At 58.8% G+C, this 12,023-nt stretch overlaps 2 protein-coding genes across 4 annotated transcripts; both read left to right on the plus strand.

The window, feature by feature from the left end:
• Positions 1–1,261: 1,261 nt before the first annotated feature.
• ACOT7 (acyl-CoA thioesterase 7) lies at positions 1,262–7,103 on the plus strand. Of its 3 annotated transcripts, XM_041419770.1 has the most exons (10): positions 1,262–1,352; positions 2,043–2,160; positions 2,560–2,716; positions 3,219–3,310; positions 3,445–3,559; positions 4,005–4,019; positions 4,623–4,709; positions 5,407–5,523; positions 5,718–5,902; positions 6,506–7,103. In XM_041419770.1, exons 1-10 carry the CDS (start codon positions 1,300–1,302, stop codon positions 6,608–6,610), a joined length of 1,044 nt encoding a protein of 347 aa, XP_041275704.1. In that variant the 5' UTR covers positions 1,262–1,299; the 3' UTR covers positions 6,611–7,103. The 3 variants fall into 3 exon arrangements, with proteins under 3 accessions (XP_041275704.1, XP_041275705.1, XP_041275703.1); XM_041419771.1 differs by lacking the exon at positions 4,005–4,019; XM_041419769.1 differs by lacking the exons at positions 1,262–1,352; positions 4,005–4,019 and having other exon boundaries at positions 1,906–2,160.
• A 637-nt stretch (positions 7,104–7,740) lies between these two features.
• ICMT (isoprenylcysteine carboxyl methyltransferase) lies at positions 7,741–11,385 on the plus strand. Its single transcript, XM_041419819.1, has 5 exons — positions 7,741–8,003; positions 8,123–8,211; positions 8,287–8,456; positions 9,085–9,302; positions 10,033–11,385. Exons 1-5 carry the CDS (start codon positions 7,779–7,781, stop codon positions 10,213–10,215), a joined length of 885 nt encoding a protein of 294 aa, XP_041275753.1. The 5' UTR covers positions 7,741–7,778; the 3' UTR covers positions 10,216–11,385.
• The last annotated feature ends 638 nt before the right edge of the window (positions 11,386–12,023 follow it).

Genomic DNA, 12,023 nt, shown 5'->3' on the forward strand with positions numbered 1-12,023 from the left:
CCCCGCCGGCTCCTCCTCTCCCTCCCCCGGGGCCGCCCCTCCGCCCGCCCCGCCCGACGGCGCGGCGATTGCCCGCTGCTCGGGACCCCCGCACCGCTCCCCCCGGCCGCTGCTGGGGCAGCCGCGCTTTGCCGAATGGCGGACGGGACCAGGACCGGGACAGTGCAAGTCCGGGTGGACTCCAAAGCGGACTGTTCGCGGCTGCCGGCGCCGCTGTCCGCGGCCTTGTGTAGCGGCCCCACGGGTGTCCCCTCCCGCCGGCCACCCAGGCAAGAGGTGCGACAAAGATGGGCTCCTCCGGCACGCTCGACGTGTGCTGCCGGTCTTAGAAAGGCAGGCAGAACGGGGGGCGCTGGGCGGATGGCTGCCCCGCCTCAGCCGGTCCGGGGTGCCGGCAGCCGGGCACGGTCCGCTTTGGTATCCACCCGGCCTTGCACCGGTCCGGTCCCGGCCGCCTCACGGAAAAGTGGTTTTATCAATCGCTGGCGGGGCAGCGGGCGGCGTGGGAGTACAGGCGGGGAGACCCTCTGTCAGGACCGCGGACAGCGGAGGTGCTTCTCGATCAGCACCGAGGACAAGGCAAGGCCGCCCTGCCCGCCTCCTTCCGTGCCCGTCCCCCGCCCTGCCCCGCCGGCGGTTTATAAAGCCGGTAGCGGGGTGGAGAGCGGGCGCGCCATGTCCGCACAGGGCGCTGCGCGGCAGGCACCCCGGCTGCGGCACCCCTCCTGCCTCCGCCGAACTGTGCAAAGCGAGAGCTCCGGCATTTCCGGGCCCCCGAGGGCGGCCCCGTCTGCCCGCAGACCCTCCGGTGCCTCACGGAGATCTCCGCCGTGCTCGCACCAGCGAGAGCCGACAGCTCGCGGTCGGCGAGCCCGTGAGTGCCGTGGCTCCCGGCACCCGCCGGGCGCGATCCTGAACCCTCCGGACCCTGCGTGCGCTCCACTGCGAGCTGTCACTGCCTTCTCGGGACTGTGGCCACCACCCGACCCAAAACCCCGGGGCGCCCAGGGGAGCTGTGTTACAATCGGAGACAGCCGACGGGGCCGGGAACGCGGGCGGAGCGGGCGGTGCTGCCCATGCCCACCCTAGGCCGCTGGCCCCCCACGAGTCCCCGAGCTGACAGGGCACTCCTGGGCGCGGCGGGGGGACCCCAGTCCCGGTGGGCTCACACGAGTCCGCGGGCAGCCCCGGAGCCGCCCGGCTCCCCGCGGCGCCGGCGCTCCTCCCCGCGCGCTGTCCGCCAATGGCGCGGCGGGGCGGGCCCGGGNGCGCCGCTGCGGGCGGGGCGCCGGTGCCGCCATGTCGGAGCCGGGGGCCGCGGGCCCTAGCCCGGCCGCCATCCAGGTGTCCAGGTACGGCCCCGCCGCGGTCAGGGAGCCGGACAGGGCTGGGTAGGGAGGCGGGCGTGCTGGGGGCCGCGGGCGGGTGCCGGTCTGCAACCGAGATGCTGCCCGCCCTGCTGCCGGCATCGGCGGCGCCGCCCGCTTTAGTCATGCTGTCAATGACACCGGCCGTGGGCAGAGCGCAGCAGCGCCGCGCCCGTGCTCCGTGCTGCGGGGGCAGGGAGCGGGCAGGGCTGCCGCGCTTCTCCCCGGCGCGCTTCTCCCGGGCGCGGTTCTCCCGCCTGTGTCCCCGCGGCTCCCGGGCGCGGCCACGCTGAAACAGCAGCTCCTGTCCGTGCCAGCGCGCAGCCGCTGCCTCAGTGCCTCCCGGGCCGTTATTCGCCGTTGGCAGAAAGCGCGGCTGCTGCCGGGAAGCCGCGTGGAGCACCGGCACGTGCCCGGCTCGGTCTGCGCCGCACCGGGGCCCGGCGGGGTGCGGCCCTGGTGAGGCGCCGGCTGCCCCGGCAGAGGCGCCCTGCTTCCTTCCGCTCCCAGCGGTAATTTGGAGCGGTTTCCATCGCCGCTCACAGGAAGCCGCATGCGAGCAGCGATGGCCCGGCAGCTCAGCCGGTGGGCGATGTGCTGCGTCCGGGCAGCCGCACCGGGGATGGGCTGGGGGCGCGGCAGGGGTTGCGAGCTCTCATGTGCCTCCTTCGGCAGGATTATGCGCCCAGACGATGCCAACATCGCGGGGAATGTTCACGGGGGAACCATCCTGAAGATGATCGAGGAGGCAGGAGCCATCATCAGCACCCGCCACTGCAATTCCCAGGCCGGGGTGAGTAGGTGCCGGGGTGCCTGCCAGTCTCTAGCATGGTGACCTTTCACTCCCGGCCGTTTCTCACTGGGAGTGTTTGCTCCTGCATGCAAACCACTGGTGTCTCTGGCTGCAGCTGGGTCCCAGTAGCTAGAAGCATTCTGCTGAAATTGTGGTTTACCAGCAGAAACATTATTACTCGTTATTGCTGTTAATGTTTTAACTCCTGAGAAGGGCGAGTTGAGGCAGCCCTAGTGTTGGTTACAGATGGGGAAGGAAGCACGGCCAGTGGCTGATAAGTGGCGGTTGCAGTATCCGAGCCACACATGGCATGGCAGGTTTGGCTGGTCTCAGGGAGCTGCCAGCTGTGGTCCCGTGGTGTGGCTGTGATCACTATCTTGGCTGTCTCACCGTCCCCAGGAGCCCTGTGTGGCTGCACTGGCACGGGTGGAGCGGACGGACTTCCTCTCGCCGATGTGCATCGGCGAGGTGGCCAACGTCAGTGCCGAGATCACCTACACCTCCCGGCACTCTGTGGAGGTTCAGGTCAACGTCATGTCTGAAAACATTTTAACAGGTGGGTGGCTGCTGGTGGCTGTGTTCCAGAACACCAGGAGTAGCAGTGTTAAGCCAAGAGCTTGCAGAGGTGACCCCATCCTCTGCTCCATCACTGGCAGCATTCAGCAGAGAGGAGATCTAGCGTGGTTATTGACAGAGCTGGGAGTGGAGGGAGGGCTGGTGCTGGGGAGGGAGGCCAAGCAGGCTCCCTGGGATTTATGGCTCCACTGTAGTGAAAAACAGCAAAATCTGTTTGTAGCTCTTCCTGCCTGATTTGCTGCCTGTGGCTGCCTTTGGCCTGAAAAAGTCCCTTTTCCTGCTGTTGCTGTGACAACCAGTTCCGCTTGCTGGGACATCTTCCCAAAAGCACATTGTCACATCTGCTAAGAGCTAAAGCCTGGTAGGAGCCAGCAGGGCAAGGGGCGACCAATGCCAGTGGCATTGCCAGTGTGTGCCCAACGCCAGATTGGTGGCAGGTACAGCACTGCTGGCCTTGGCACCATCACCTCCTTCTCCTCTAGGGGCAAAGAAGGTGACGAACAAGGCGACACTGTGGTATGTGCCACTGTCCCTGAAGAACGTGAATAAGGTCCTTGAGGTTCCCCCCATCCAGGTAGGACAACTCATTTGGGTCCCCCCAGACTGGAACTTGTCCTCCCTGTGGAATGGCACTAACCTGGCGCTGTTGGCACTCCCAGCTGTGCCAGTGGCTTTGTCAATCCCCTTCTTACCAGCCTTCTATTCCAGTATGAGAGAAAGGAGCAGGAGGATGAGGGGAAGAAGCGTTATGAGGAGCAAAAGCTGGATCGGCTGGAAACGAAGCAGAGAAATGGTGATGTGATCTTACCTGTCATCAACCCAGGTAACACGGGCAGTGTGCAGCCAGTGCAAATTGCCCAGCAGTAGTGGAAGATCAAACTGGTCCCCAGGGCAATCTGGGCATCCCCAGGGCCCTGTAGGTGCAAGTGTGCATTCTGAAACACCAGGGATGGGGATGGGATTTTGGAGCAGCAGTGTGTGCGTGGAGGGGGAGCTGGGTGGGTACCTGTGGTACCCTGAAGGGTCTGGTGCATGAGATCCCCTCTCCAAAACTCTGTTCCTGTATCAATCCTTGTGTGCTTGTTTGCAGCTAGGGCTAGTTTTTCTCAGCAAGGGGTAAATGCAAGTGCTTGGCAAGGGTGGCTTCTAGGTCTGGCAGTGGTCTTCAGGCAGAGGTGGTGAGGTGGCACATGAGGAATGTTGGGGAAGGTGATGGGGGATGAAAGTTGCTCAAATGCTTTTTTCTCCTCTGTCCTCCCTGCTCACAGACAGGCAGACAAAAGGTAAGGTTCAGTGGGCACTGCTCTGTGGGTGGTCACCCTCTGTGGGACTGGGCTGTTTTTCCTTTCTTTGAGCTTCTTTAACATCTCTCACTAGATAGAAAACACAGCCATTTCTGAGAGAGCATTTCCTCTGCTGGGAGTTTGAGGGTGTGACTTCTGTCACCTGGAGGTTGTGGTGGGACAGGGGTCACCAGGATGTGCCAGGGCTGAGGGCATGGGGGTGAAGGTCTTCCCACCAAGGGGAAAATGGGCTCTATGCAGCAGGGTCTGGGAGGTTCAGCTGAGGGGGGAAGCAGACAGCTGTGTGACCCAGTTCACTCCTGTTTGCTTTCATGTTCTTTGAAAGCTTGAAAAAAAAAGAAATGAGCTGAGCTAGAATAAAGTGCATGGGTGGGGATTAGAGGGAGGCAGCATCCCATCAGGTGGTGAACAGTCTATGCTCTTGGAACTTCTCCAGCCTGGTTTAACCACTGGTTTCAACATAGTTCAGCTTTGCACAAGCCAGTCCCATGTTTTCTTCCTTTGGACAATGTCAGACAGGGGTGTATGGTGGTGTATGGGTGCCAGCTGAGTAGCTCTCACCTTGCTTTGCTCTCTAACCAGAGCCACACACCGTTGGCTACAGCCAGTCCAGCCTGATCCACCTGGTGGGCCCGTCAGACTGCACACTGCTGGGCTTTGTGCATGGAGGTGAGTGAGCACTGCCCTGCACAGCACCTGGGTTTCACGTCCAGGTGGCTTTTCCCTGGAGCAAAGTGTGTTTGGAGAGTGACTCTGTTTTTGGTGGGCTCTGCCTCTGGAGGCACAAAGGCCCCTTTGCATTGACTGTCAGGGTCAGAGTTGCTTTAGCTGAGACAAAAGCTTCTTCTTTTTCTGTGCCCCAAAAACTCATGTACTCGAACTGTAAATCCTACAGTTCTGTCATCATCTCTGAGATTGCAAATCCTGGAGTGTGACTGCAATTACCTAAAGTAATTTCTTCCTGGCTGGCAGCACCTGTCACCTGCAGGGCTGGCACGTGTGGTGTAAGCCCTGGGAGAGGTGTGTTTGCTGAGGGTTGGGACAACACATACCTAAGCCTTAAACAAACAAAACGAACATGGTTCAGAGCTTTTCAAGGTTTGTGGGGCTGATCTCACCTTGCAGGGGTGAAGTTTGCTCAGAGAAATTTGGGAGAGACAGAGCTGACCTTAATCACAGGTCTGTGAGGATGTTGTCCTGGTATTGACAGGAGCCCTTGTACTGGATTTTCCTGAAGCTGGGGCTTAGTCTCTGGTCCAACTCCCCAGCATAGCTTTGGTCATGCTAAGGCCTTACCGACCTTTGTGTGGTTTTCCTGAAATCCCATTGACTTCCCAGAGACAGTACTCTCTGCTTCCCCCCAAAGGTGTCACCATGAAGCTCATGGATGAGGTTGCTGGGATTGTGGCTGCCCGTCACTGCAAGACCAACATCGTCACTGCCTCGGTGGATGCCATCAACTTCCATGAGAAGATCAAAAAAGGTACCAAGGGTGGTGGCAGGCACTGTGATCTGCTGTGTTGCCACACCCTGGCTCCCTTGGATGTGCTTTCAGCACATGCTGGTAGAGAAAATTAGTCCCTGTATGATTTGTCCTGTGCTCTGCTTAAGATACATCTTAAGCATAAAACATGCAGGACCCCTTGCTCCCTTGACTAGCTCCTCTCTGTTTCACAGGCTGTGTCATCACTGTCTCAGGACGTATGACATTCACAAGCAATAAGTCCATGGAAATAGAGGTGTTTGTGGATGCTGACCCATTTGTGGATGAGCCTCGGGAGCGGTACCGTGCCGTCAGCGCCTTCTTCACCTACGTGTCCCTGAGCAAGGAGGGGAAGCCCCTGCCCGTCCCGCAGCTGCTGGTAAGAGCTTTTCTCTCTGGATTGGAGCCAGCGGGGCCATCACCTCTCCTGCTGCTCCTAGGGCAGAGCCCAGCCCAAGAAATCCTCTTCCCTTGAGTTACTCAGCAGAAAAACATGAGCACGAACGAGACTTCCCAGGACACACTTCAGGGTGGTTTTTTTGTGTGGTTTTTTTGTTTGTTTGTTTGGTTTGGTTTTTGTTTTCGTTTCTTTTGAAAATTGCCAGTGTGGAGGTTGAGGATTTTCTCCTTTCTCATTGTTGAGGACAGGCTCGTGCAGGTCCTGCACCAGGGCACCCTGAATAGCAATGGAGGCCCCCACATCCCTAATTACTGCTCCCCATGGTGTCCCCATTCCAGCCTCCTGCCTATATTATCTCACCAGCATGGCTTTGCTGACGTGGTGCTCCCGACTGAGGGTATTGCTTAATATTTGATGTGGCACAGGTCTCCTGCTTAATGCAGGGCACGCTGGCTGTCATGCTGTGTGTTTGACAAAGAGCAGCTTTTCCCTCACACTTCTGTGAGGGGAGGCGCGTTGTCCTCCCTTCGCACCCTCGCAGCACACTGACGCTGCAGCTTTGCACTCTTTCTGCGACCCCAGACGGAGACAGAGGACGAGAAGCGTCGCTTCGAGGAAGGGAAGGGCAGGTACCTGCAGACCAAAGCCAAGCGGCAGGCGCAGATGCAGCAGGCTGCCCAGCAGTGACCTGTGTGGCACCAGCGCCCGCCAAACAAAAGGTTGTTCCCGTTCGTTTTGTGTCCGGCCCGCGCCAGCCCCGTGCCTCCGCCCGCCCCAGCCTGCCGCCGGCTCCACCGCTTTGCTGCTGGGCTCAGCGCCGCAGACCTCGTGCTTCAGGTGGCCGAAGCTCCCTGAAAAACCCCCAAGGAGTCTTCCCAGGCACTCGCCACCTGCCTCCAGAGCCGTTGCTGCCGTTTGATCCCGTTGGCGACGCTCCCGCCTGCGTCAGAGCCAGGATGGAGGCGTGTGGTGGCTCGAGGGGCGCGTGAGGCCGCGAGTCTTTGTGCTGCTGTGTTCGACTCGCTGGTTTGTCCTACCGTGCACACCAAAGCTTTCGTCCGTGCTGTGCCGCGCCGGGGCCGCACTGAATGTTTGTGACATCTCTAGGTAGTTCTCTGTGCGCATCTAAGTTATTTAAGGAATCCTGTGGCATAAATAAAATCTGTTTCATTGACTGGAATGAAAGGCTGACGCTTTTATTTCAAACAATTGTGCTTTTCCTGCCTCCCCCAGATCCGCCCGCGCTCCCCAAGTGGCGCCAGGCGCTCCCGGCCTTGTTTTTAAGGAAGTCTGGCTGTTTTAACGGGACCCTCAGAGCAGTTATGTTTGGAATGGGTTCCCAGTGTGGGATATTAAACAATAAACTACCTGACAGGACGTTGTAGTGAGGTGGGGGCTGGTCTCTTCTGCAGTGTGAGGACAGGGGGTAATGCTTTAGGCTGACAGAGTGGAAATTCAGAACAGGTACCAGCAAATGTTTTCCCTGTTCGGGTGCTCAGGCAGCAGGAAGGTGGCGGAGTCACCGCGCCTGGAGGTGTTCAGCAGCATCTGCACCTGCCGCTGGCTGATGTGGCTTAGGGATTACAGTGGCGGTGCCGGGCGGGCGGTGGGACAGGATGATGGAAAAGGTCCTGAACCCTGACGGCTCCGTGACGGAACCCGAACCAGCCCCGACACCGAACCCGAACCAGCGGCGGCAGCCGCGGCCCGAGCGCGCCTCACAGCACCGGCGGCGACCGCCGCGCAACTCTCGCGAGAGCAGCGCCTCTCCTCTGCTGCCACGGCTGCGCGGGGCGGGGCTCTCGCGAGAGCGGCGAGGCCGTTTCCCGGGCGACGCGGGCGGGGCGGGGCCGCCATGATGGCGGCGGCGGTGGCGCGGAGGGGGCGGCTGGGCCGGGAGGGCCGCGCCAGCCTTTGCTCCTTCCTGCTCGGCGCCTCGGTGGCGGCCCTGCCGCTGCTGCTCGGCTCGTCCCCCTCCCTGCTGGCCGCTCCCGGCCTGCGCGGCCGCCTGGCTCTCGCCCTGCACGTGGCGGGCGTGAACGCGGCGCTGCTGCTCATCTATCCGCGGCCGCTCTACAAGGTACGGGGGTGGCCCCGGCGGGCGGCTGTGCAGGGTTCGGTCCCGGGGTGCGCCGGTAGGGATACCCCGGGCCCGGGGAGCGGCGGCGGCAGCGCGTTCTCCCCTCCCTGTGCTTGCAGATCGCCGTCCGGGCCTGTTTCTTGGGCTTCGCCTTCGGCTGCGGGCTGCTGCTGAGCGCCGGCCGCTCCGCCTGGCGCCACTTCGGATGGTAAGGGCCGGGCCGGGCAGCCGGGCGGGCGCGGTGCCCCCGGCCCTACTGAACCTGCCCTCCCTCCCGCCGCAGGTATATGTGCTCCCTGTCCCTCTTTCACTACTCGGAGTATCTGGTGACTGCCATCAACAACCCGCGCAGCCTCTCGCTGGATTCCTTCCTGCTCAACCACAGCTTCGAGTACAACCTGGCTGCCCTGTCCTCCTGGGTGGAGTTCACGCTGGAGAAGCTCTTCTTCCCAGGTCGGCCACCCTGTCTCTCTCTGACTCTGCCTAGCTGCACGTGGCTTGCCTGGGGTCCATCTGTCTGGTGACAAAGGGCAGGTGACCCTCAGCTTGCTGCCCCGTGACAACCCTTCAGCAGCTTTGCCAGGGTCATAATCCCTCAGTGCTCAAAGCCTCTTGGGTTGGATCTCAGGAGGGCAGGGGGGAGCCCCCCCCTCACTCTGACATGCCAGGCCAGGGGATCTTCAGCCCTTTCCTGCCTTGGTGGTGCAAGAATGATGTGTCAGGTTCACCTGGGCGTCGCCTTTTGGCAGGAATAAAATCATGTCAGAATCTGTTGCTGGTTGCCCAGTCTGGGGCAAACTGGCTGTGCTCATCTATTTATTCTTGGGAGAGGGAAACTGTTCGCCTTTGTTTTGTAGCAGCCTGAGCATGTCCTTGGCTGTGCTTTGTGTTGGCTTTGCTCAGCCTCTACAGCTGGGCCCCACGGACTAATCCATGCTAACACCAAGCAGGGCTTGCTGGTTTTGTCTGTTTGGTGAGGGATGGCATGGCTTTTTGCTTTGAGATGGGGGGCAAAGCCCACTCGCTGAGCAGCCCCCTGGAGACCTGTGCAAACCTGTTGTGCCCCTCCCTGTCCATGCAGAGCTGAAGCAGATCACCTGGCTGAGCACCGTGGGGCTGCTGATGGTGATCTTCGGGGACTGCCTGAGGAAGGCAGCCATGCTCACAGCTGGCTCCAACTTCAACCACATCGTTCAGAACGAGAAATCTGACACCCACACTTTGGTGACCAGTGGGGTGTACGGGTGGTTCCGGCACCCCTCCTACGTGGGATGGTTTTACTGGAGTATTGGAACACAGGTACTGTATCCAGAGTGCTCAGATCCTTTCCTGTCACAACCCCAGTCTTTGCTCTCAATGCTGCCCATGCTGTGATGGGGTGCAGACAGCACCTGCTGCTGGGCATGGATTCTGCTGCCTCCCACTGGCACACAGGAAATCTGGAATCCCTGAGGGCTCTGCCTCATGTGATCTTTGGGAAGATCTTGTTCCCTTAATTTTCTCTGTGCAGTAAGGAAAGGTGGTGGAGCCAGAGTTTTGACCCACAGCTCCCTTGGAGGCTCGAGGTGTGATTTGCTGCTGGTCTAAAGCTGGTATGCAGAGTTTTCTGTATCCCTGTGATCAAAATGCCTTCTGTGAGTGGTCAGACTCAAGCTGGCTCCTGACAAACACCAGTCCTGTGCTTGAGGGCAAGGAAACTCCCTGACTAGAGGGTCAGCTCTCGCCAGCTGTGACCGAGTCTTAGCTCATTGCTGTTGTAGCTGTGTGCTCTTGTGGCTGGCTGGGTGCTGGCATTGGCTTGTGTTTCTCTGGAGAGAGTCCATAAGTGTGGCATATGGAGCTTTTGAGAGCTGGGGCAGTGAAGCCAGTGCTGCCTGTGCCCTGCTTTCTTCATTCTGGGGAGAAACTAGTGCTTGTGAAGTTTCACAGGGAGTTTTGGGGTCTTTTTCTGTGTCAGTGTTACTGGAGGGGGATGAGCTGTGGGGCCTTGGGTTCTCGAGGGGATGCTCACCAGCAGCATCTGTTCCAGGTGTTGCTCTGCAATCCCATCTGCGTGGTGGGCTACGCACTGGCGTCCTGGCGCTTCTTCAGGGAGCGGATCGAGGAGGAGGAGATCACACTCATTCACTTCTTTGGAGAAGAGTACCTGGAGTACAAAAGGAAGGTGCCATCGGGTCTCCCTTTTATTAAAGGAGTCAAACTGGAACTGTAACATGGGCAAAAACCAGGCTGGCTGAGCAGACGCCCGGCTCCTGCTGCGCCCAGTGCCTGTGTGGCACCGGCATCGGGAGGTGCCTGTTGGTATTTCCCAGCCACCCAGGAGGAGCTGGTGGAAGGCTGCGGAGTTGGGCAGCCTGCTGGGTCACTCACAGATCAGAAGCTCGTTCCTCCTCCTTGAGATCAGTCCTTTGTTGCACATTCAGGGATCTTCCAGATAACTTAGCCTGTAGCAGCCCTAACGAGAATGAATCCTGCCTGCAGCAGCTGAATTGTCTTGGAACGCCTCTGGAACTGATTCTACCAGGAAACAGCACTGCCCTCCTGGCCCTGGGTGGGGAAGGTGCTAGGCAGCAGATTGTTCCTGTTGCATAATTCGATTTTAAAGCTTTCTGACCTCGTGAGCCCGGTGACACGACTTTAATCTCCTCGGGCCAAACTCCTTGAGCTGGCACTGGGGCAGCTGTGGGAGCAGCCTCCAGCTCTGCCTGCCCTCGAAGCGCCAGAGTGCCGGCAGCACGGCACCACTCGATTCTCTCTAGGCCTTGGGGTCTGCAGGGAGAGTTCTGCTGCTCCCCTTGTGCTGCTGGATCTGAGCACCTCTGGGCCCTCTCCTCGTCCCTTGGATGCTGCTGTGGATGCAGTGTCACTGCTCCAGCCGCTGCCTCCTGCTGCCACCTCTGTTCCTTCTTCCTGCTTCCAAATCGTGCTGCTTCCTATCCTGCCAGGCTGCCTCTGTCTTGCAGAGATCCCAGGATTTTGGGTTGTGAAAGAGCCACAGCTGCCAGGCTTGCTAAGGGCTTTAGTCCCTGAGGTCCTCCCCTGCTCTTTCGGGCAAAAGCTGTGATGTTAGGGCAAGTAGGAGATGCTTCTAAGGAAATCTCCAACCAGAAGAGTTGGGCTAGCTAACGCTCTTTTATAGTAACCATTTGGAAATGGTACCCACTGAGCTGTGTGGTATAACTTTGTTGTTATATACCAAAGAGGTTCACTGTTTTCTTGAGTTCTACATTATTCTTCCTTGCTGGAATGGAAATGAGTTGCTTGTCAGTTCATGCTTGGAGCTTGTGGTGTTCCATGGGGAAGGTGCTGCGGTACGGCTCAGGAAGGGGCACTTGGTGAGAATGGTTTGGGTTTAGGTTTTCTTTTTTTATATTAAAAAAAAAAAAAAAAAAAAAGGAAAAGAGAAAACATTGTCAGCTTCTGTCTGGTTATTTGAAGGTCTCTTGAGGTGCTGGTGGCATCATGGAAACTGGAATCCTTTATAATTCCTGGTGGGTTCTCAGAACATGCCAGCACTGCACTGAGGCACAATTGTGACTCTCACTTGTGGGGCTCTGCAGCCACAGGGATGAGGCTGACCCTAACCCTGACCCTCTGTTTCTCTTTGCTGAACTGATGCAGAGTCCATCCTCCACTGGGTTTGCTTGATCACAGAGCATCTGTCTGACACCCTTGCTGCTGACTTGACCTTTGCTGAGCAGGGTTTTGACTTGGGAGAAAAGAACAAAGGTGAAAACTCACCACTTGGAGAGTGCTGATCTGTGCTGGGCACTTGGAGGCTCCCACCTGGGCTGTTCTTGTCTCAGGGAAGCACTAGCTGCAGCCAGTGGTGCCTGAAGCAGGTTAATCTGTAATTAATCCGTAATCTGTACAATTTTTTTGTAGGCAGTAATGTTCCTGCTGTGCCCTTGATCAAAGGAACTTTGGAACAAGTAATTGTCACTTGGGTTTGATGTGGTGTTTGACAACAAAGCCTCATTCCCAGATTGTTCTTCATAGTAAATGAACCTTGATCCTAAT

Source organism: Onychostruthus taczanowskii, unplaced genomic scaffold (assembly GCF_017590055.1).
Source record: "Onychostruthus taczanowskii isolate IOZ18803 unplaced genomic scaffold, ASM1759005v1 scaffold61, whole genome shotgun sequence".
NCBI classification, from domain to species: domain Eukaryota; kingdom Metazoa; phylum Chordata; class Aves; order Passeriformes; family Passeridae; genus Onychostruthus; species Onychostruthus taczanowskii.

Bases quoted from the DNA above. Each gene is read 5' to 3' on its own strand.
- ACOT7 (XM_041419769.1), top strand. From the start codon at position 1,921: ATGCGAGCAGCGATGGCCCGGCAGCTCAGCCGGTGGGCGATGTGCTGC. The intron at 3,560-4,622 runs GTAACACGGGCA...CTCTCTAACCAG, and splicing joins CTTACCTGTCATCAACCCAG to AGCCACACACCGTTGGCTAC. The intron at 4,710-5,406 runs GTGAGTGAGCAC...TTCCCCCCAAAG, and splicing joins GCTGGGCTTTGTGCATGGAG to GTGTCACCATGAAGCTCATG.
- ICMT (XM_041419819.1), top strand. From the start codon at position 7,779: ATGATGGCGGCGGCGGTGGCGCGGAGGGGGCGGCTGGGCCGGGAGGGC. The intron at 8,457-9,084 runs GTCGGCCACCCT...CTGTCCATGCAG, and splicing joins GGAGAAGCTCTTCTTCCCAG to AGCTGAAGCAGATCACCTGG. The intron at 9,303-10,032 runs GTACTGTATCCA...CATCTGTTCCAG, and splicing joins ACTGGAGTATTGGAACACAG to GTGTTGCTCTGCAATCCCAT.